The sequence below is a fragment of the Hemicordylus capensis genome, chromosome 15 (assembly GCF_027244095.1).
Source record: "Hemicordylus capensis ecotype Gifberg chromosome 15, rHemCap1.1.pri, whole genome shotgun sequence".
Classification (NCBI taxonomy): Eukaryota; Metazoa; Chordata; class Lepidosauria; order Squamata; family Cordylidae; genus Hemicordylus; species Hemicordylus capensis.
In genome coordinates this window covers 13,717,869-13,740,053 of record NC_069671.1, presented here as the reverse complement: position 1 = coordinate 13,740,053, position 22,185 = coordinate 13,717,869, and the positions used below count along the sequence as shown (strand labels likewise).

General features: G+C 46.2%; 2 protein-coding genes across 2 annotated transcripts in view; one reads left to right on the top strand and one right to left on the bottom strand.

Annotated features, from left to right (window-relative positions):
* SETD1B (SET domain containing 1B, histone lysine methyltransferase) overlaps positions 1-6,802 on the top strand; it is a 68,026-nt gene extending 61,224 nt beyond the window's left edge. The window contains exons 17-18 of the mRNA XM_053280165.1: positions 1,014-1,151; positions 1,976-6,802. Of these exons, the coding sequence (XP_053136140.1) occupies positions 1,014-1,151; positions 1,976-2,149 (312 nt within the window). The 3' untranslated portion in view covers positions 2,150-6,802. The remainder of the gene's footprint in view (positions 1-1,013; positions 1,152-1,975) is intronic.
* A 576-nt stretch (positions 6,803-7,378) lies between these two features.
* HPD (4-hydroxyphenylpyruvate dioxygenase) lies at positions 7,379-21,230 on the bottom strand. Its single transcript, XM_053280176.1, has 14 exons — positions 21,167-21,230; positions 20,717-20,743; positions 18,252-18,314; positions 15,679-15,783; positions 14,761-14,803; positions 13,930-14,012; positions 13,713-13,802; positions 13,401-13,504; positions 12,109-12,186; positions 10,797-10,959; positions 10,356-10,427; positions 10,129-10,251; positions 8,465-8,581; positions 7,379-7,947 (listed from the first exon to the last, which is right to left on the bottom strand). Exons 1-14 carry the CDS (start codon positions 21,167-21,169, stop codon positions 7,837-7,839), a joined length of 1,182 nt encoding a protein of 393 aa, XP_053136151.1. The 5' UTR covers positions 21,170-21,230; the 3' UTR covers positions 7,379-7,836.
* Between the last annotated feature and the right edge of the window lie 955 nt (positions 21,231-22,185).

Below are 22,185 nucleotides of genomic sequence, written 5' to 3'. Positions count from 1 at the left end.
AAAGGCAGGATGCCTCTGAGTAGCAGTTGCAGGGGAGTAAGCAGGAGGGAGGGCACACCCTCATCTCCTGCCTATGGGCTTCTTAGAGGCATCTGGTGGGCCACTGTGCGAAACAGGATGCTGGATTAGATGGGCCTCCTTGGGCCTGATCTAGCAGGGCTGTTCTTATGTTCTATTCCATATGTAGTCCAGGCCAGTGATGAGCCTGGAAATTATTCCAAATCCAAAGCCTCATGCAGCTGTGAAAACTCATTTAGCAAACTTGGGCAAGTGACTGTCTGTCAGCCGCGCCCATTTCCTTGCCCAGGGTTGTTGTGAGGCAAAAGCCCCCACTCTGAGCCAGTGTGTTCTCTAATGTTTTTCATCTGTGTGCGGAATGAGTTTTGTTCTGGGTGGGAGTATCAAGGCAGTGTGTGCACACATGCAATCAGAATGGGGCCTTCTTGATTCAACCTGAGTGGGATCTAAAATTAGCTGAGTGGACATCCAAAAACTTGTGAGCGCGCGCGCACATGCCCACACGCCTTAGGGGGGACACTGCTCTGTGCAGTAGAACACACAAATGAGTATGCTTGAGTGATGGTCCAGTGTGGAGGTATCGAAAAGAGGTATCGAAGGACAAAAATGGGGAGAAGGCCTTGAGGAGGCCCACCTGACTTAGGAAGCAGGTCCCTTCCCCCTCCCATCTTCATTCTTTGGGTCCAGCCCTTTGCTTCCCTCCACCCAGCTATCTGGGCTCATTGCTCTTTCTCATGTCAGCATTTTGTGCCACAGGCACTCCTGCCTTCAGTGGGTCAGCATGCCCTGTGTGGAAATACTCCCATCAATATTTATATGTAGAAATCTTGTTCTTAGCAGTCTATTTCCAGCCACAGAGGGTCTTGGTTGAGTGACCCATCTTCTGAGTGATGGACGGCCGAGCTTTGATAGGTGTTGCATCCGTTAAGTTTCTGCCAGCTCCGTGTGGTTGCCCTGAGAAAGTGGCTCCCTGTGACTTCCAGTTTGTTCTGCAGGTCATTGCTGACATGCGAGAAAAACGCTACGAGGATGAAGGCATTGGAAGCAGTTACATGTTTAGAGTTGACCACGACACCATTATAGATGCAACCAAGTGTGGAAACTTCGCCAGGTTTATCAATCACAGTTGCAATGTAAGTGTTGGCATGACCCTGTATGTGCTTTTCAACCCCCAGATATTTGCAATAACGGGAGGAGAGCTGGTCTGGCGGTAGCAACCATGAATTGTCTCCTTGCTTTGTATTTGGATAAGAGACGACTAGTGCTCAGTGGAAGAGCATCTGCATGCTTCCATGCAGGAGGTCCCAGGTTCCCTCTCTGGCAGCATCTCCAGGTAGGGCTGGAAGAGACACTCCTGCCTGTAACCTTGGAGGAGTCGCTGCCAGTCTGTGTAGGCAATACTGAGCTAGATGGACCAAGGGTCTGACTCAGTAGAAGGCAGCTTCCTATGTTCCTATGACTTCTTAGCACTAATTCCATATTCACTATACAGTTCTCCCTTCCTGCTCTGATGGACATTTTCTTTCAGTGCTCTATGCCCCTGTTTGGGACAGAAAGTAAACTCAATCTCATTCATTCCCTTTCATATCCAAAGGGGAGAACAGATTACCCACAATCCCCATATATGTCCTGCTTTGGTCAAAGAAATAGGTGCTTGTCTGCTTGTTAGTTTACAGCCAGGGGAGTGAGTTTGTTTTCCTCCCAACCCTTTATTTATTTATTTTTTTAACCAGTGATCTTTCAAACACCTTTCATTACACGGCACCTAATATTTTGTGTGATACACAGCAGTGAAATATGTTGAAAAGTATGAAGAACACATTAAAAAAGAAGGTGTTAGCTCCCCACGCTCTCTCATACACTTGCTCAAAAATCTGATTTCCCACCTAGGCATGGCCCGTGATGGAGCTCAGATCTAAACAGCTTTTGAAAGAAATCTTTTGCATTCTCTCTCCAGCCAAATTGCTATGCTAAAGTAATAACAGTGGAGTCCCAAAAGAAGATTGTCATCTACTCAAAGCAGTACATCAATGTGAATGAGGAGATTACATACGACTACAAATTCCCCATTGAGGATGTCAAGATCCCCTGTTTGTGTGGTTCGGAAAACTGCAGAGGGACCCTGAATTAAACCCTAGGTTTCTTGCCACATGCTGGTTATGTCCGAACTGTGGTAACCAAGGGTGGTTGCACTTTTGCCAAAAAGAAAAAGAGGAGGAAGAAGGAGGAAAAAAAGGAAAGAGAGAAGGAAATCCAGTGAGCACGGCCTGTCCTTCTGTCAGGAGAAGTGCAAATTGCAGACACGCACACGAAGACTCTTCGAGTTGCAGGTGCTTTTCATCTTCAGATCCAACCCCCTCTTCCTCCCCATCCCCTGGAGAGTTCCCGTTCTTCAGTGGCACCATCCATCCAAACACTATCTCCTTGGCCCCTTCCCTCAGTCCAGAATGGCGTCGCTCTCGCGAGTAGAGCAAGGTACCTTTTTCGTGTTGAGAAACGTTGTTCTTTCCTTCAAAACGCTGCTACCTTTTCCTCATGCATTTTTGTTCCTGGGCTTGGGAGGGCGGGGGGAGAAAAAACATTCGGCATGTTAGCAAATGTGAAATGGAGAGGGGGGGAAAAGAGGTCCCAAGCTGAAGGGAAGCTGGTTGGGACGACACAGAGCAAGCGCTGTGTGAAGTGTACATGGGGTGCCTGGAAGGGCTTTTCACGCTGCTTCTCCCCTCTCGGGGTCAGAGCGAGGTCTCGGTGCTCGGATCTTGACTGAGATGCTTGCCTCGGATTTCTCTCCCCCACCCCCACCCCCGGCCACACACACACACTATATACTGGTCCTCCTGGAAGGGAGGAGGAGCAGTAGCACTAGAATCGAATAGGGAGGAACCATTGATGGCACTAAGCCTGTGACGAAGAGGCTCCTGGCCTTGTTTTTTTAAAAGTACAAATTGGGAAAAGAGAATTCAGTGCTGCATTTCTTTACACTGTAGGAAACCTTTGGTCACACAGCACTTTGGGTGTCCCCGGAGTCTCTGCAGCCTCCATGCACACTAGTGCAGCTTCTCTGGAAAGCCCCCGCAAATTGCCACAATGCATGGCGGCTGTGCTGCTGCAGCGCCCGCTGAATCGCGCACTAGAGGAAGGTCTGTTTCTTGGGTGGCACTGAAATCAATACCAAAGGCTGCTTTTATCGCGCTGGTTTTCTCTCCTCTCTTGACTAGCACGCCCGTCTCCTTCTGAAGCTCTCTCTTGAAGACTGTCTGGAGTTTCTTCCTTCCTCTATATTCAAAAGATTTCTGGCCCTCTTATGGAAGAGCTGAGTTCTGTCCTCTCTGTCAAGTGAGGCAGTGTGTGTTAGCTGTAGCACCGTACCCAGAAAACACATTTCTGGGCAGAGGTGGGGAGGAAGCATCTCTTTTATGGATTGAAAAAGCAATACTGTACTATACCTACTTTCATCAGCAAGCAGACATACTGCTCTAATACATGATGTATCTCAAATGCTTGTTCTAAATCAGCGTGGTGTCTGTGAGCAAACCACAGAGAAATGTAATTGGAACATGTCCTTAGGATTATGATCCAAGCAAACAGTGTAATGGAAATATAAATTTGACACCCCTAAAAAAACCCCAAAACCGACCCAAAAGCCTGTAGGGGGAATTTCCTTTTGAAATGCATCCAAAGTTTGAAAGGTGGTCTGCCCATTTTTGGAGCTCATCAGGCTTTTGCTGCTGCATCCTTACCGGACTTTAAAATTAACTGTACTAAAAATTAACGTGTGAGAGAAGACACAAGGCAGGCCTGCCCATCCTTTAGATAGATCTGACATTCTGTGGTCCATGTTACCTGGATGGCTTCTATATCCCATTTCCACTGAAGCAACAGAACCTCTAGAAGTTGCTTATGAGATGGACCCGCTTGGTCCTACTATATGTAGCATATAAAATGGGGTAGGGCTTGCTATTCTAACTTCCAAAGGCCTAGAGGAACAGGCAAACTTAAACCAACACATGCTGCCTTATCTATATTCCTAGCAGAGCTAGTGCCCTGGACCTCAGTCTGAATTAACTCTAGTAGTTGAGCATGGAGGACAAAGGCCAGCCTCTCTTTGGGAAGTTGGTTGGACAAAACCAGCGTCTTATCCCTTTTGCATAGCTTCCCATTCTCTGATGTCTGCCTCTGGCATTTCTGTGGGGTGGCTCCTTACGCTCCTGACCTTCTGAGGAGGACACCCTCCTCTCCTGTCCTTCCATACAGACCTTGTTGTCAAAATGGACAGCATATTTCCATCTTTGTGTCTTATTCCTTGCCCTTCTTTTTCACCATGGGTGTTATCTGTGAGGAACAGATCCTGCCCAAACTCTGCTGGAATGAATGCGGAGGCGGATGCAAAGAGAATTCCCTGTGAGTTCTCCCTGTCATCTTATTTGAGTATTAACAAAGTCATTGGGAGGCTCGTTGAGGGTATCTTGCCAATTCTGTTGCCTTATGGAGATACTAAGAGTCCTGTGGTTCTGCTAATTTACCTTTTCCAGCACTTGAAAGTACTTCCTAGCCTAGAAGTTTGTCAAAAACCCCAAGAGAACCCCTGCTGTAATTAAGCATGAGGCAGGGTGAGTGAGTGTACAGCCAGAGCCTTGGTGAGAGAGGTTTATCGCGTGTTTCCTACATTTAAATCCAAAAATACTACTTGAATTCTTCCAGACCCAGTTAGGCTTCCGTTCTTTGAAGAGCTCTGGGTTCAAGGGAAATAATGTTGTGATTGGCTACTCTGCCTCCATCTCAGGCAATGGGATACCTCTCTGCAAAGAATGAGAAACCAGTCTCGGTCTTGAGACAGCCTCTGTAATCCTTAACATGATCAGGATCTCTTTCCAGTCTCTGCTGCAAGCCCACCCATTCTCATTCTGAGTGCCAAAGTCTGTCAACTCACGCGCAACCCTTCTGCTCCCCACCCCGAGGAGAGGGAGGATGGCTTCAGCTTGGCTCCCATGAGATTTTCACCCTGGCATCATCTAGCAAGTGGCTCTCTGTGCTTTCCGTCCCTGCCGGCTTGTGTCCAGCTTGGTTTCCCAGTCATTTTTCCCCTCCAGTTTCCAGCTTGAAGTTGACTATTGGGAGTTGAGGAGGAAGCCTTTATCCCCAATCTGGCCGATAATTTATGATGTCAAAGCAGCTTCTTTCTACAACGGAAACAATAATTTTTAAACTCTGATGGAAAGTTGTTTCAGTTCTGTCATTTGTGACCTATTTTCAGGGATCATTTCGTGCATTTCTGTATAAAACGTTTTTTAAAAAGAGAGAAAAAAAGAAATTTTGCAGTTTAAAATGGACACATCATCTGTACATAGGCAACTGTTCCAGCTCTTCTCTTCAAGCACTGTTTCTTGTAGAAACATGTTTTTTTGGGGTTTTGTTTGTTTGTTTTCTTTTTTGACTGTTTTCTTTGTACTTCAAAAGCATGTAAATAATTTGTTAAAAGTGATTATTGTCGTTCTTTTTTAAAAGATTGCCAGCCCCAGACCTCAAGAAAGTAGAAGATTGGGGGTGGGTGAGGCACTGAGGGAAAGAGCTGGTGGCATTTATAGCTTGTGTCAAGCTACGTATAATGTAAATTCTGTACAAAAGGATTTTTTTGTCAAATACGTAGATCAAACTAGAAGCATTAAGAAGCTGAAGATTTAAAAAAAAATGCCAAGTTGAGGCTTTTGCCTTTCTGATACCTTAACGTGCAAAATCTATTTATTTCAGACAAAAAATGTGTATAGTCTATTAATGACAACCTAAAAATGTATTTAAGCAGATCTGCAACTTGATTTTTCCCCGAGTTTAAATTTTTCTTCTCTTTTCTAACTTTGCTCCTTGATTACCAATGTAGTATTTGTAGAAGTGAAAAGCAAAACACATCAGCCACCATTTGGTGCTCTGAGATGCTCCCAATGCACATATGCAGCTCCACATGTGTAGGGTCTTCTCCATCAACAAGCTAAGCCCTGCTCATGAAAGAAGCTCCATATGCACTCACTGCTGGAGCCCTCGTTGGAGCTGATGGTGTAGGACAATTGTTGTGGGGTGGTGTGGGGAGTGGAGCAAAGCTTTAGGGGGAGTGCACAGACCAGTCGGTGTGCTTCAGTCTGAATTCAAACCAAATTCAGACTGAACCACGGATATCTGAACCGATTCAGTCGAACCGATCGGCTGGGCCGATGGGTGCAACAAACCAGCTTGAACCGGTTCGCAGTCAAACCGCTTGAACTGGGCCAGTTTGCAGCAGTCCAGTTTGTGATTAAACCAGTTCTGCACACCTCTACAAAGCATGTTCTAAATTCAGGAGGTAGTTCTTAAAAAGGAACTGTCATTTGTTGTGGAGGAGAAAACCTTCATCATCCTTGTTCCTATGTCATGAATTCTGTAAGGAGATTGGTTTTTAATTCGCTGTGGGGTAAGGAAAATGGTTTGCAATAAAATGACATCTGCTTTTTATGTTCCTTTAAAAAAAATAACAACCAAACACACAGAGGATTAAATCTCTGCTTGTGAGATTTAGGATTTCTTAGTTTTTGTTCCCTTTTGTTTCAACAACTGTATAAACTTAGGACTGTTCTGTGCATCTCTAGGCTCTGTCATCAGTATGTACCTTGTTTTGAAGAAATGTGTTCTTTTGTTGTGGGTGTGTCATGCTGTAAATATTTGTTCATATTTTTTGTGAATTGAATACTATGTACCATTGTATTATAGTAACTTTTATAAAGCAAACCATAAATATACTGACTTTTCTTATAGAAAATCTTTGGTTTTGGTTTATTAGTTCTCAAGAGCCATAATGCTTGGATGCACATAGAAAGATACTATTTTTTAAAAAATCTATCAATGAAGATGTACTGTCTGAACATGAGTCCATCTTGGAGAGCAGATGGACGTGGGACAAAGGCACCTGGCACCTGGGGTCACAGGGATGCCTGTTACATTTGTGGCTGTGGATGGGGAGGCAGTTGCTGGCCTGCTGCCTTCATCTCAGGCTTGTGGGTTTCCCAAAGACATTTGGCTGGCTACTTGTGGGTCACAGGATGTTGGCCTAGATGGACCTTTGGACTCTTCTAATGTTCTTATCTTTAGGGACAGTAAAACCTCAAGAGAGTTAACCTCAAGAGAAATAACAGTGTCTTTAAGGTGCAGAAAGGAAGATGGTACATATGAACAGTAATAGACATTCTGGGCATTGGAAATCCTCTTCGTCTTCACAGCCAGGTATGCAGGAACCCTTTTCAACTGCCTTGCCAAATACTGAGATTGGGAACAGAACGGTGGAAGTTTGTCGGACATCTTGAAGAACTCTTGCCAACACAGACACAACGAAGAACCCTTTGCACTAGTAATCTTTTTATTCAACCCACAAACAAGGGAAGAAAGTGTTTTGATAAATGCCACAACTTTGTAAGGCTTTCATGTTCATCTAGATGCTCCTCCACCTTTACAGTGTCATCTGAATTAAGACTACCAGTTTGATGGCAGGACCAAGCTCCTCATATTGGGGTGAAGGTGGAAGCTGCTGCCTCCTCTCTCCCCCCTCCCAGACAATCAGGGGTCTGCTCTGACTTGCGCGTGTTGCAGTTCCCGCCCCCCCCCCAGTACTTAACAAAACAAACATCAAAGCTGTTCTAGGGTGATCAGCCCTGCACTCAGCAAACCAGCCCTGCCTGCCAGTGCTAACTGCTCATTTTGGAAGATTGGTGGAGGGGCAGAATTTATTTTAGTGACCTGAATTGCTGTTGGGAAAGGCCTAACTGAGAAGTGTATAGCTGCCTCCTTTGCAGCTGAGCATTACATGAAATCCGATTCTCCGTTGGGTGTCAGGATGGTGAGATTTCCCCGGGCATCCTGGTCCATTTCGATAGCTTCAAACAAAGATTTGAAGTTTCCAGCACCAAATCCCTAAATCCAGGAGGGGGAAAAGGATAATTGGTACAAGAATATATGCATGTTCTCTCTGATTAGTAGTCCAATGGGGCTTGAAAGGAATTCTCATCCCCCTATTCCCCAGTTCCCACCTGGATATGGTCATGGGATTTCTGTTCCACTCTGCAATGTTTGTACCTGTCAGGACCCAATAGCCTCTGGAGGCTGAGTCAGATGGGACTCCTTCAAAAGAGGAAGAACCCCTCGCAGACCCCATAACATGCTGGGAACAGGAGAAGTTGACTCCCCCTTGGTAGGGATTCTGGGGCAACTATTATGAAGTACACTCCACCCACTGCTGAATCCAGATCATAAACATGCGCCTCCCACTACTGGACGGCCCATGATTACCTTGTAGACCCCAAGAACAAAGGTGGCCATTTTCCACTGTATGTGTTATGCATGTTTCTAACAATCCACCGTCTTCATGCCATTTGTGAAAGTAAGTTTTGGTTCCAACCAGCCTGGAGTAAATCTCATGTTCCAAACAAACCTGGTGGTTGTGGCGCTGTATGACCTCGAGGAAGACCGTTGGTCTGTCCTGAACAGGCTTGGTGAAGATTTGGAGCAGATATCCTTTCTCATCATAGTCCACGAGGATTTTAAGTTCCTTTTGCAAATTAACAAACAAAAAGGAAAATGGATAGCTAGGGGATCCATAAGACATTTGAGTGCCCTCTAGAGGTGGCATTGTACATTACACTGGAAGCACTCAAACACTAAGTGCTTTCCCTGTACTTTGGTGTCTCCCATTCTGTATATTTATTTAGAACATTTTTGTAAGGAGCCACTTGCCTGGTTCCTTTTGACTAAAAACCTCCTCTAGGCCAGTGTTTCTCAATTTTTCCCCCCAGTCATGAACTGGTGCAGTCTTTGTGCACAGTTTCCTGGACCAGCAGTTAGTAAAGGGGTCACCCCCCACACACACACCTCCGGAACCCCCCAAAATGATTTCAAGCTGGTGGGGACTGCCACTGCTGGGAGCTTTCCAGAGCTCATTTCTAGGCAGACAGCCCTTGCTTCGAGGGTAACACTCATTTTGCTTCCTCCGAGGAACAGCAGAAACTCAGTGCAGTGGGGGCGGGAAAAGAAACCAAAGTCACACACTTGAATAAGGCATAATAACCCAATCCCCCCAACTATTTCCAAAGCACACAAATCCCTTCAAAAACACCAGGTTCATATATACATATACACACACACACACGCGCGCCTAGACTTGATCGCAGGATTGCTCCCTGCAGCAGTGGCCCCCACTGACTCAAAATTGTTTTTTGGGTGGGAGGTTTGATTCCTCATGGACCAGTACGGACCCTCACTCAACTCGCGGACCAGTATCGGCAGTTGAGAAACACCACTCTAGGCAATCAGGTTAGTGGAACATAAGAAAACAAGAACAGCTCCGCTGGATCAGGCCCAAGGCCTATCTAGTCCGGCATCCTGTCTCACACAGTGGCCCACCAGATGCCTCCAAGAAGCCCACAGGCAAGTGCATGCCCCCTCTCCTGCTCTTGCTCCCCTACAACTTGCCTCTGAGGCTGGAAAGTTTATTGTTCTTTAAAGCAATAATTTGCTAACACATGGATGGGCAAGCAGGCTGCTTTGTATAAAGTAATCTAGGAAGATGCATTCGGTAGACTTATTTTCAAGACTAGATTTTAAAAAATCATTTTTATTGCCGAGTCTCAAAGCAGATAACACCACAACTGAAATGTCCCCCCCCCAAGTGCTTTTCACAATATTCTGCAGATGCCTGCAACATCTTTCTTTGCCTGCAACAGCTTCTTTCAGTGGCTCTTCCAGAGCAGTTCCCATGGGCAGCTCCCTCCTTGCAACACATTCGTTCACTCCACCTTATCCCAACTGACCCTCCTTTCCTTTTCCTTTCTTCTCCAATGTATCTTGCCTTGATTCTGCTGCTGCAGTCCTGAGGGCCTTAGCCTTCATCGCTTTCTAACTTCTCTACAGCACTGAAAACGTTAGGCACTTTATTATTATAATAATCTGTCAGCCTGGACAATCTAGACCCACTTTTTTGCTACGATCAATGGCAGTGTTGTGAAAACGCTTCAGATTCCCAGCAAAAAAAGACTGTGCTAAAGGAAACTGTGCTAAAGGATAGTGGTGTTGGTGGCAGGGCCCTAGAGGCCAACTGACCTCCAGTTTGTCGATGTTCTCCTTCACCTTGATCTTGGCCGATTTCAACTTCTGTCGGAGTTGCTGGTAGTAGGTGGCTGGAATGGCCATAAACTCCATGCCCCGCTCTTTCAGGTTCGTGACCTGCAATCAAGCAGGCCTGTCACAATATAGGCCCACTCCAAAAAGAGAAGTGGGTTGTTGTCGTCGTTTTTTTTAGTGACCGATGGGGAGACAGCAAGACTTACCGAAGCAATAATGTCTGCGGTATTCAGAGCAATGTGCTGGACGCCAGAGCCACCATAATATTCAACGTACTCCTACAGAGCAGAAAACATACGGTGGGTACACAGACTTATACAATCTGAATGACAAACCTGCTGAGGAAGTGTTCTCACCGCGATTTACCAAACTTGTTATTTTGCTTAGATCAAGCTAGGTTAAAAAAAACTAGTTTTGTGTGTTTGAAGCAGAAGGCTCTGATTGGCTAGAACCAGTGATGTCACAAGATCACCTCCCTCCAACCGGTTCTCCAAACCCAGATCTCCCTGATTCCAGTTCATCTGCTACACAGCTTCAAGACACAACTTTGATTTCTTTGGAGCAAGGGTGGAATATTCCCAGGTTTGGGAAGGGTGGGGTTTGCCTGTGTGACTGACTGTGACCCTGTGAAATCTGGCTATTTTTACCTGGATCTGCGACTTCTTCTTCCCCATAGCAGGCTCATTAATGGGCATTTTAATTGATTCTTCGTAATTGGCCACCACGATGGAGCGGAGAGCGCTGAACGCCGTGTGGACCTGTTTATCGTCCACTGACCAGAAGCGATGAAACAGGAGGTTTCTTTGGTACCTGTGGACACAGAGGAAATGCAGACAAAATCAAGATGGTAGTGGGCTTTCAACACCTTCCATCTCTTCCAGCAGTGGGGATGGTCTTACTGGGGAGTTTTCTGGCTGGCACCTGCACGCCTTCCCAAATTAAGACTTGGAATTGACATTGCAATGGTGAAGAAAAGAATATGCACAGAGGAGGAGGAAGCAGAAGTTGAAAAGTCAGCCTTGGCTTCTCACTCCTATCTCAATCTATTGCTTTCAAAGTTAATCACAGCTCTGGATCAACATGATTTTGGAAACAACCAGAAGCTGTTCTTGAAAGAGCCCACAAGGTAAGAAGTGATAATTTGTGTTGTTATGCTTTGAAAATCCAGTTTAAAACTGTTAACAAATACAAGGCGTGGCCTGTGGGTCTTCTCCGCAGGCAGCTAAGAACCTCTCTGGAGCCCCACTGGATCAGAAGTCAGGATCCATCTAGTTCAGCACCCCTGTTCTCAGGTGGCCTAAAAATTCTGGAGCAGAAGTGTATCCACAGCTATTAACCATGATGTCTATATGGAACCTCCCAGGTCTGAAGCAGTCTATCTCCGAACTCCAGTTGTTGGGGAGCAACAGCAAGGGCAGGGCTACAGCCTTCAACCTCTGCTGGTGGGCTTCCCAAAGGCATCTGGCTGGCCACCATGGGAAACAGGTTGCTGAGGTAGACAGGCCTTTAGTTTGATCTGCTCCAGAATAGCTTTTCTTAGGTTCTTAAACAGAAATGGGCTCTTGGGGGCTGCCTGCTGCTTGTGTCCTGTCTCAGCAGGGTCATCCCAAATTCTTAAGAATCATTTATTCTTCTGCACAGAAGTGGACACTTGTGGTAGCAAGCATAAACTGTCCTCTTTGCTAAGCATGGTCTTCCCTGGTTTGCATATGAATGGGAGACATGTGAGCACTGTAAGATCTTTCCCTTAGGGGATGGGGGAGAGCATCTGCCGGCTTGCATGCAAAAGGTTCCCAGTTCCCTCCCTGGCAGCATCTCCAAGATAAGGCTGAGAGAGAGATTCCTGCCTGCAACCTTGGAGTGTAGCTCAGTATAGACAATATTGAGCAAGATGGACCAGTGGTCTGACTCAGTATATGGCAGCTTCCTATGTTCCCATGACTCAAAAGCAGTTCTCACCATTCCGCCACCGGGACCATCTCCTGATCAGGCTGGTTCCCCACCACGTGATCGATGAAGTTCAGCTTTCCTGGTGGCCTGGAAAAGGAAAGGGCGGCTGAGGATTCCTTGCAAAGACTAAGCCACCTTTCTGCCCATGATAGCAGGACTCTGGTTGTCTCCTAGGAGCAGTCGATGCTACCATTCCACAACCCAGAAGCAGCCCACAGCCCCAGGGACTCTTTGCACATTATAAACCTGCATGGTGCAGTGCCTACTGGATGAGACTAGGACTAGGGAGACCTGGGTTCAAATCTCTCCTCGGCAGGGACTTTTGAGGGGGCCAAGGGGGCAATTTCCCTGGGCCCCACACACGGAGCAGAAGGAGGGTGGGTCTAAAGTATGGCTCACTCTTTGAAATGATCAGATCGGTCCTTTTCCTTCAAGGCAGTAGAAGTCACCAGTTAAAATGAAACCCCAGGATTAAGAGTTATTTGGGGTTATTAGCTTAACATAGGATGTGGTGGCTGATATACTGTGCAGTGTTGTGCATGTGGCTGAACAGAATGTTGCGCTATTGGGGAATCACAGTAAGAGTTGCATGGCAGTGCGGCCCTGATATAATGGCCTCACTGTTGCGCAACTCCATTTGCAGATTTTTTTTTGCACTTGGCAACAGTGCTCTTGTGCACTGTGCAATACTATGTTCCACTGTGTGCGCAACGTTGTGCAATATGTCAGCCACTGCATCCTATAGTTCTTAAATCCTGGAGTTATATTTTAACTGATTAGTTTTACTGCCTTGAATGAAAAGGGTTGATCTGATCATTTCAAAGAGTGAGCCCTACTTTGGATCTCCCCTGCCACTCCATGTGTGGGGCCCAGGGCAACTACCCCTAAATACCTGAATGACTCTTGATTCTGGAGTTATATTTTAACTGAGAGAAGAAAGACAGGGGCCTCGCAGAGTCTTAAAGAGCTTGACTATGAGGCTCACTGGGGAACCTGAAGACACCCAAATACCGGCCATGCCGATTTCCGCAGCACTGGCCGGCATTTGCTCTGAAACGGGGCATGCAGCCCCCTTTCAGAGTGAGGCCACGCCCCCTTCTGCATCTGACATCAGACGCTGCTGACATCAGACTCAGGGGGCGGGCCCCTTCGCCCTGCACCCCACAAGGGACGTCGCTGGATATAGGTGTTTCCCGTAGTCTGGGGAACATACCAATGGGAATTCGAACCAGCAACCTCTTGCTCACTAGGCAAGTTACTCCCCCACTGCGCCATGAGCTGCCTCTGAGTAAAGTACTTACAGACTTTTTAGCAGCGGGTCCTTGAAGAGGGGCATCTCAAAGCCAGGCAGGAAATGTCCTTTGTAATCCATCTTTTCAATCAGCGTATGTGTGGTGTCTCCATACTAAATGCGGAGGGAAACAGTGCATTGTTTTGAATGTTACTCTAGTGAGCTGGTGGGTTCTACTGGCCCTTAAAAACCAGGATCTGTACCAGGTCGGGACAGAGGTCCAGCAAGTGTTCATTGCAAGGCGGGGCAGGGGCAGATATACATCCTTAATACATATTATTTATTGGACGTTTTAACTGCAATCCTTCTACCTCCACCTTACCGTCTGAACAACTGCAAATTTCACTTTCCCGTATTTGTCTTCCTCTATCCAAGGTTCTTTCACAATCAGGGCTCCACGCTCTCTAGCTTTCTGAGGAGAAAAGAACAAACAAAGAAAATAAATGAGATTACAGATTTTTAAAAATACCTAATTAAACATATTGGTAGGAATATCAAGCTTTTTCTGAGTTACACAGGAATACTCATCTGAGGTTTACCTGCACAATAGAATCGCAATCTTCCACTTCAAAGGCAACATCTTTGACACCATCCCCGTGTTGAACTAAGTGCTGACCCATTTCTATGCAATGAGAAAGAGGAGCCATTTTTTAAATTTTTATTTCCAGCACAGTAACTGTGTCTGTCTGTTGCAGCGGAAACCACAACTTGTCTTGAGGCACCTTAAATACTAACACATTTATTGGGGCAGAAGCTTTTTTGGACTAAAGTCCGCTTAATCAGATGTAAAAAGAAGTGCTATCCTCGGAAGGCAATTACACACACGCACACACGTAAAGCGTGTAGTCACAAAAGCATATGCTACTATAAAATGGCTAGCCTTTAGGATGCCACAGGACTCTTTGTTGTATTTGATATTTTATATACCTTCCCAACATAGTTCCACAGAGCCACAAAACCAACACCATAAAACTAGAAACAACTAACATGTAAAAAACACAATGATGAATCATTGAGCCAGTGTGGTGTAGTGGTCAGAGTGCTGGACTAGGACCGGGGAGACCCGAGTTCAAATCCCCACTCAGCCCTGAAACTAGCTGGGTGACTCTGGGCCAGTCACTTCTCTCTCAGCCTAGCCTACTTCACAGGGTTGTTGTGAAAGAGAAACTCAAGTATGTAGTACCCTGCTCTGGGCTCCTTGGAGGAAGAGCGGGATATAAATGTAATAATAATAATAATATAAATCTTGTTCCTGTTCAAATGTTAAGACATTCATAGTTTCCCCTTCCCATCCTAGCTCACTGAAAGAGAAGAACAGAAAAACCTTTTAAAACATCATAATACTGATGACCCAGCAAGTTCAACTGTACCTTGATTTCCAGGGTTGAGAGCCGAGGAGAACACAAATATAATCTGAGGATTTAATAATTAATACATTAATATAATAAATGCATGTGCTTTCTCTAAGGTCAGATTAACAGATGAGAACTGTGAGAAATTCAAAGGCCCACCTGGCCATATTATGTAGAATTGATTCAAATTGTTTATCCTTGCAATGCAAGGATTCAAGAGACAGCGAACGATACGACCGGTAACCCTTTGACAACTAATCATTAACAATTTGACAGTTAATAACTACAAACAGCCCATGGCCCCAGTTAAACAGCACCCATCAAACCCCATTCAAAGCACATTTTAGTTACTTGCCTATAGGGTGCCCCTCTTCTGTTACATTCCTCCTCAAAGCCGACCTTTTCCATTAAGCTAGGGGTTTGGAACATTTGCTCCCCAGATGTTGACATCCAGCTCTCCTCCTCCACAGCCACCACGGCCATTGTGGAGGAGGAGGATGGGAGTTGTATTCCAACAACATCTGGAGACCCAAGTTCCCCTGCTTAAGTCCATATTTAGACACTCTGCCTTCCCCCACATTCACCCCCAAACCTGACCGACCACCACTTTTTGCCGGCTGTCCTGATGGATGCGTGGTACTCAGTAACATTTTAGGACAGGCCTCTTAGGCACTCCAAGCTGACTTCTCACCCTAGGGCCATTGACGCCTTGCTTCTTGCTCGTCCACTGACAGTGCAGTGTTGTGGTTCCATCCAGACTTCATTCTGCCCACACCCAAGCAGGGAAAAGTGTGAGCAGCGGCTTGTGGCCACCAGCCATCAAAGCTGGCAAGCCAGCATCAAGCCACACACACACAGCTGTGGGCTTGGTGTCTCTCTTCTCCGGCTAGAACACCATGGTGTTTTCGTTCCAGTTCTGTTTCCCCTCCGCCTTACCTTATCCTGCTTGACCGCGTGCGACACCACCTCTCTGCTTCCCGTTTCCAGGCCTCGATAGGCCAGCTCCTCGAATCCCATTTTGTTGCAATAAAACGATGCAGCCTTGAAAAAGGAAGTGCAATTATTCTTCAAACCATGCGTGGTGTAGTGGTTAGTGGACCGGGGAGACCTGAGTTCGAATCCCCATTCAGCCGTGAGACTTGCTGGGTGACTCTGGGCCAGTCACTTCTCTCTCCGCCTAACCTACTTCACAGGGTTGTTGTGAGGAGAAACTCAAGTAAGTAGTACACCGCTCTGGGCTCCTTGGAGGAAGAGCGGGATAGAAAATGTAAAGTTAACTAACTAACTAACTAACTAACTAACTTCCTTCTCCACTATCAAAATGTGTGCTTCTGTGCCTCTCCTGAGTCTAACATTGGACCGCCACAATTTTTGAAAAGAGATTAAAACCATTTTCCTCTTTCAGAGTTAAATATTCGATTTTGCTTCAGTTGTTCCAAGTCACTAATATGGTCCAAAGCCATGTCTCTTCAGGTTGCCCTTAGGGTTTTTCTCTCTGCCCCTGCTCCTTAGCGTTTAACATCAGTCAGATGTGCAGAAATTAAGGAGGTGAACTGTATCCTGGCATGAATATAAAGTGATGGAGAAATTTCTTTCACCTTGCCTAATTTCTCCATGTTGAGCTCCAGTTAAAGGCACAAGAGCAGAGCTAAAACATAGTTGGCAACTGCTACTCTTTTAAAAAAATCCTTCAAATTGGGGAAAATATATATTTCTGGGTAGAAAAAGCCTTCTTTAAAACAAAAACCAAAACCAGTCATCTGACCCACACAAGCCATCGCCCTCTCTTTAATGGAAAGTAACAGCGGATGGAGTGGTCAATACATAACATCACCTAATCCCTTTGTAAACTGGGCTTCTGTGTACTTTTCCTATTCAGTGCAGGTCTCAAAGGCCTGGAGTTCAACTCCCCCAGATTGCATGACTGCAGCTGACATTACAAAATCGACCTTGTGCTTTCAGAATCTCATGGAGTCTATTGTCAGAAACAAACAATTGTTTAGGGCAGGAATTCCCAACTTGTGGTACTCCAGATGTTGCTGAACGACAACGCCCATCAACCCCAGCTACAGTTTATTGTGGGGCTGGGGATGATGGGAGTTGTAGTTCAGCAACGTCTGGAGTACCACAGGTTGAGAAGAACTCCTGATTTAGGACAGGGGTAGTTACCTCACTGGGGAGGCAGTGTGGTGCAGTGGAGAGAGTACAGGGTGTAGCCTAGAGATGGATCTGGGTTCAAATCCCTCCTCAGCCAGGATGCCTCCTTGGCCATCTTATACATGCAACTCAGTGTGACCTACCTCACAAGGTGATCGTGCATCTAAAATGGCTGAACACCCCTGTTCCTTGAAAGCCGAGCAAATACAGATGCAGTAAATAAGGACAGCCTGGCTTTCTTTGAGCCTGACTTTAGTTACGGAACCTGTTCTTGAGAACTTAGAATGAAATACTAGGGCTATGAAGTGATAAAAATTGGAGAGTGTGGCTTTGGGCATGCGCAGAATGAGGATTCTGTGCTTGCTGCAAGCATACTGGTCAAATACACCAGTGTTTCCTGCATCACGCATGCACACACACACAGACGGTCTGACTGCCAAATGTGTACCCTTAAACATGTACCCTTAAGCACATGTGTAGACATGTGCTTGGAAGGCTCCAATTGGGACGCATCTTCCTTGCCAGCTAGGAACATAGGCATCTGCCTTCTACCGAGTCAGACCATTGGGCCATCAGTCTCAGTATTGTCAACACAGACTGGCAGCAGCTTCTCCAAGGAGTCTCCCCCAGCCCTATCCTGGAGATGCTGCCAGAGAGGGAACTTGCAACCTTCTGCAGGCAAGCAAGCAGGTGCCCTTCCCAGAGCGGCCCCATCCCCTAAGGGGAATATCTTACAATGCTCCCACATGGTCTCCCATGCAAATGCAAGCCAGGGCAAACCCTGCTTGGCCAAGGGGACAATTAACGCTTGCTACCACAAGACCAGCTCTCCCCCCCTAGGCAATCCAGGAACAAGACTGCATCCCAGCTTGGAGGGAGAATGGGCTAGAAACGGAACCGCTCAATCCACAGGACCTGAGGTGGCAGCTACACGTGACAGGGAGGGTGAAGCAGGCTGGGCCGAAGTTGCTCCGCCGGAGGCCTGGCCCACGTCCCCCTCTGTCTGGCCTCCCACCAGAGCAGCTGAGCAAGGCAGGCAAGCAGGCAGCACTCGGTTGCATAACGCTGGTCCAAAGAGTGCTCCGGGGCCACATTCCAGCCATGGCAGCCGCTGCAGCAGTGCGCCATGTGCAACGTGTCCCCAGAGCCAAGCCATTAATTGGATGCAGGTTGCCTGGGAAATGCCCCCGGCCAGGAAGGCCTCCTCCCCCTCCCCGGCACCCAATAGCAAAACCGTCTGAGGCGCAAACCTCGACACCGCTCTGTACTTCAAACAAAACCAGTGACCTCAGAGTCCACCCCCCAGCCGCCGCTGCACGCAAGCGGTCTCGTGCGCCTCTTGGCAGGCCTACCTGCTTGGCATTTCCAACCCAGAACGTCAGGGAGTGGAAGTGGAGGAAGCGGCCTCTTTCCGGCTGTGGGGAAGCAAAGGAGAGTGGGTGCCCATGATTCGTTCATGTAGCCCTGTTCTCGTGCATCATGGAACATAGGAACACAGGAAGCTGCCATATACCGAGTCAGACCATTGGTCCATCTAGCTCAGTATTGTCTTCACAGACTGGCAACGGCTTCTCCAAGACTGCAGGCAGGAATCTCTCTCAGCCCTATCTTAGAGATGCTGCCAGGGAGGGAACTTGGAACCTTCTGCTCTTCCCAGAGCGGCTCCATCCCCTAAGAATATCTTGCAGTGCTCACACATCAAGTCTCCCATTCATATGCAACCAGGGCAGACCCTGCTTAGCTAAGGGGACAAGTCATGCTTGCTGCCACCAGACCAGCTCTCCTCTCCTAGCAAGAGAGTTTGCCTCAACAGGGCTGCCCAGGATCAGGACAAAGGGCCACGAGTCGACACCAACTCAGCAGCACACTTTACTTTAGGTATAATGAAAGGAAAACAGGCAGATTAGTTCTTACTAGAACAACTTGTTCAAGGAGTGTGAATAGCTCTGGTGGTGGGCAGTTCGGATTGGGGACGTGGTCCTATGAGTGAGAAGAAGAGACAATACTTTCTCCCTGCTCAGTAGATGGTGCAATCTTAATCAAGAAAACGGCACAAGGAGGAGAGGATTAAACTCCTCCTTCTCCGGGAGGAATTGAATTGGTGGCAGGGGTTAGCATATTCACTTTTAAAACTGCAAGGGATCCTATCCAGAGCCTTCTGCCATCATCTGTAGTTTGCCTCTCCGAGTGTGTTCAGTTGGCAGCTCTCTCTGCACTGGTGTTATGTGGAGTTCAGAAAGTGTCCTCTGAATATTAAGCTGCCTTATGTTGGATCAGGTGCAGAGGGCTGGTGTGTATGTGTCTTTCCCAGTCTTGCTACCTGAGTTTCTTAAACTAGAGAATAAACCTTAAGTATGATCCTTGACAGCCCTGGACCTGTGTTCCACTGGGCCCTGTTGATTAGGGAGCCCTGGTTTTCTGTTACCTATCCTGGACAAAACAGCCATATTCATGCATTATATTCAACCCTCGTACAATGAATGTACAGTGTACACATATACAGATCTGTACACAGGTACAGTCGTTCACACATTCCGCTGAACACAGGTACAGCAGTACACTTCTCATCTCCACCAAGCAATTCAGGGACCTGTAACCAGGTTCTCTTTTCGAGTCGTAGGTCTAGATCCCCTTTCAGATCCTCTTTCATCATTCAAAGATTAGCTCAGTTAGGGGGGAAAACAAAGCAAAACGACCAACAGATGGACAGTTAGATAAAATGCCAATAAGAAAGGAGAATTTGACTTTAAAGTGTTCCGATCATAGATAAGCCAATGGCGGCCACCCAAGCATGGTACCTGATTTTTAGAAGGGTCTTCCCACTCTTTGCCAGTGCCTGGACTCACAAGCAATTTGGTAACCTTGTTGTGTTAAATATTAATTATCCTGGATAATATTTACCTAGCTCTATGAAGAGGGCAAGCTAAAGATTGGCAAGTTGAAGAGATAAAAACATAAGAAGAACCCGGCTGGATCAGGCCAAGGCCTATTTGCATCCTGTTTCCCACAGTGGCCCACCAGATGCCTCTGGGGAGCCCACAGGCAAGAGGTATATGTATGCCCTCTCTCCTGCCTTTGCTCCCCTGCAACTGGGATTGAGAGGCATCAGACTAGTAGCCATTGATAGACTTGTCCTCCATGAAATTATCTAAGCGCCTTGTAAAGTGTTGGGAGTCTGGGATTCTACCCACGTTCATTCCTTGGTTGGGTAATTTACACCAGGCACCAGTATCACAATTTCAAACAGAGCTTTATTAAAGTTTTTTTTTTTTTTGCTAGCAATCAAAGCTCACTGGGGCGGCTGCACGCTCTAGCAGGTTCTACGTCTCTTTGATAGTGATGTATTGGCTTGTATGAAATGCACAAGTGTGGAATGTAATGTTATCTCACTAAAAAAAGAGACGTAGAACCTGCTAGATATGAGTTGCTAAGCGCACAACTGAGTGAGAAGTTCTCCTACATAATAATAGGGCTGATGCAAGAGACCTTCCCACCAGATTGTGCTCTAAGACATTAACTCCAGATCCACTGGCAATACTTTATTTATTTATTTAACACATTTTTATAACGCCCCATATGCGTCTTTAGATTGTGAACTGCCCTGGGACTGGGAACATTTTGAAATATTCAGAATTTGAAATATTCAAAAATATTTGAGCATTTTTAAAAGGAGAAAACACATAAAAGACAAAATAATTTAAATTATTAATGTTGCATTTGTTATCATACTGGCTATTCTACCTATTAATCTCATTTTAAATGGGTATAATTTTTACCAATTATATGAACTGTATTAATCATTCTATTTTTATCTTACCTTTGGTCCTTTGTCTGTGTAAGTTGTCTAGGGAATAAGGGTAGAATAAAACAGAAATGTTAACATTTTGTTTTCTAAATCAGTCCAGAAGAAAAACTTATTCCCAAACTGATATTGCTTGCAAAATACACGAGTTTTAAATATATCTTACAAAATGCCAGGAACAAAAGTAGAGAAAGATTAAAACTTATGAAATAAAATTTTGAAAAGAGGTATTTAATCAACTATGAAGTATTAATTAGGAGTAAAATATTCACTCAATAAATTGCTTCTTTGCTTCAAGAGAACTGTGATCATGAACTTATCTGAGATGTTCGTAAGACCGTCCAGATTTGAACCAGACCCCAATCAAAATTATTTTACGTGAGGTGGGGGGACGCCTTCCACGGACCCTGTGGCCAAAAAGAAAGAAAAGCAACCGTTTAAGAAACATTTTTGTTTCAGCCTCACCATTTTTTTGTCCCCGTCTGGTAGCACAAGAGATGATAGTACAGAAAGAGACAGCGACGGCACTGAAACCTTTTGATATAGCAAAAGCTGGGAGAGAGAGCTCCACCCCATCTCCTCCTCCAGATGAAATTTTAAACACATTAACCCATAAGATATGTTTGCTTTCTCTCCACTGTTGGCCATGATAGAAGTGTGTGTGTGTGTGTTTGTGTGGAGGGGTGTTCAGTGGAACATAGTCGCAAAGTGAGATGGGAAGCCCTCTGTGAAAATGCTACCTCAACCATGAATTCACCAGTGGGCCTCAGCAAGTTACTATCCCTCAGCCCCCTGCCTGCCATGTGCAGTTAATATCTGTCCGCCTTACAGGGTTGTTGTGAGGATTGCTGCGGCAGTGGTTGACAACCGGACTAAGCGACTCAGTAGTACACCTCGGGAGTGATTGTGTCATCCACCATAAAGTTGAGCTGGGGGTCATGGTAGTTGGAGTCCAAGATCTGGACAGCCACAGGTTGGGAACCCCTGCTCTAATGCACTTAACTGCGACAGGATTTCCGGTGAGTAGTTTTGCTAAGCAGGGTCCACCCTGGTTTGCTTTTGAATGGGAGACTACATGTGAGCACTGTAGGATATTCCCCTCAGGGGAAAGAGTCACTCTGTGAAGAGCACCTGCCTGCTTGCATGCAGAAGGTTCCCAGTTCCCTCCCTGGCAGCATCTCCAAGATAGGGCTGAGAGAAACTTCTGCCTGCAACCTTGGAGAAGCCGCTGCCAGTCTGTGTAGACAATACTGAGTGAGGTGGACCAATGGTCTGACTCAGTATAAGGCAGCTTCCTGTGTTTCTATGATGCCCCCCAATACTGCTAAATACTTGAAATGCATAAGCTAAATTCTAAGGCATATGATGGTATGTTTTTTGTGCTGTGTTTCAGATTGGTGTAAATGTCAAAAGCAGGAAAACGTCTGTCTGCCAGAGCCCAAGTCCAGCTTGACCTGGAGAACCGTCATGCCTGGTGTTCCAGG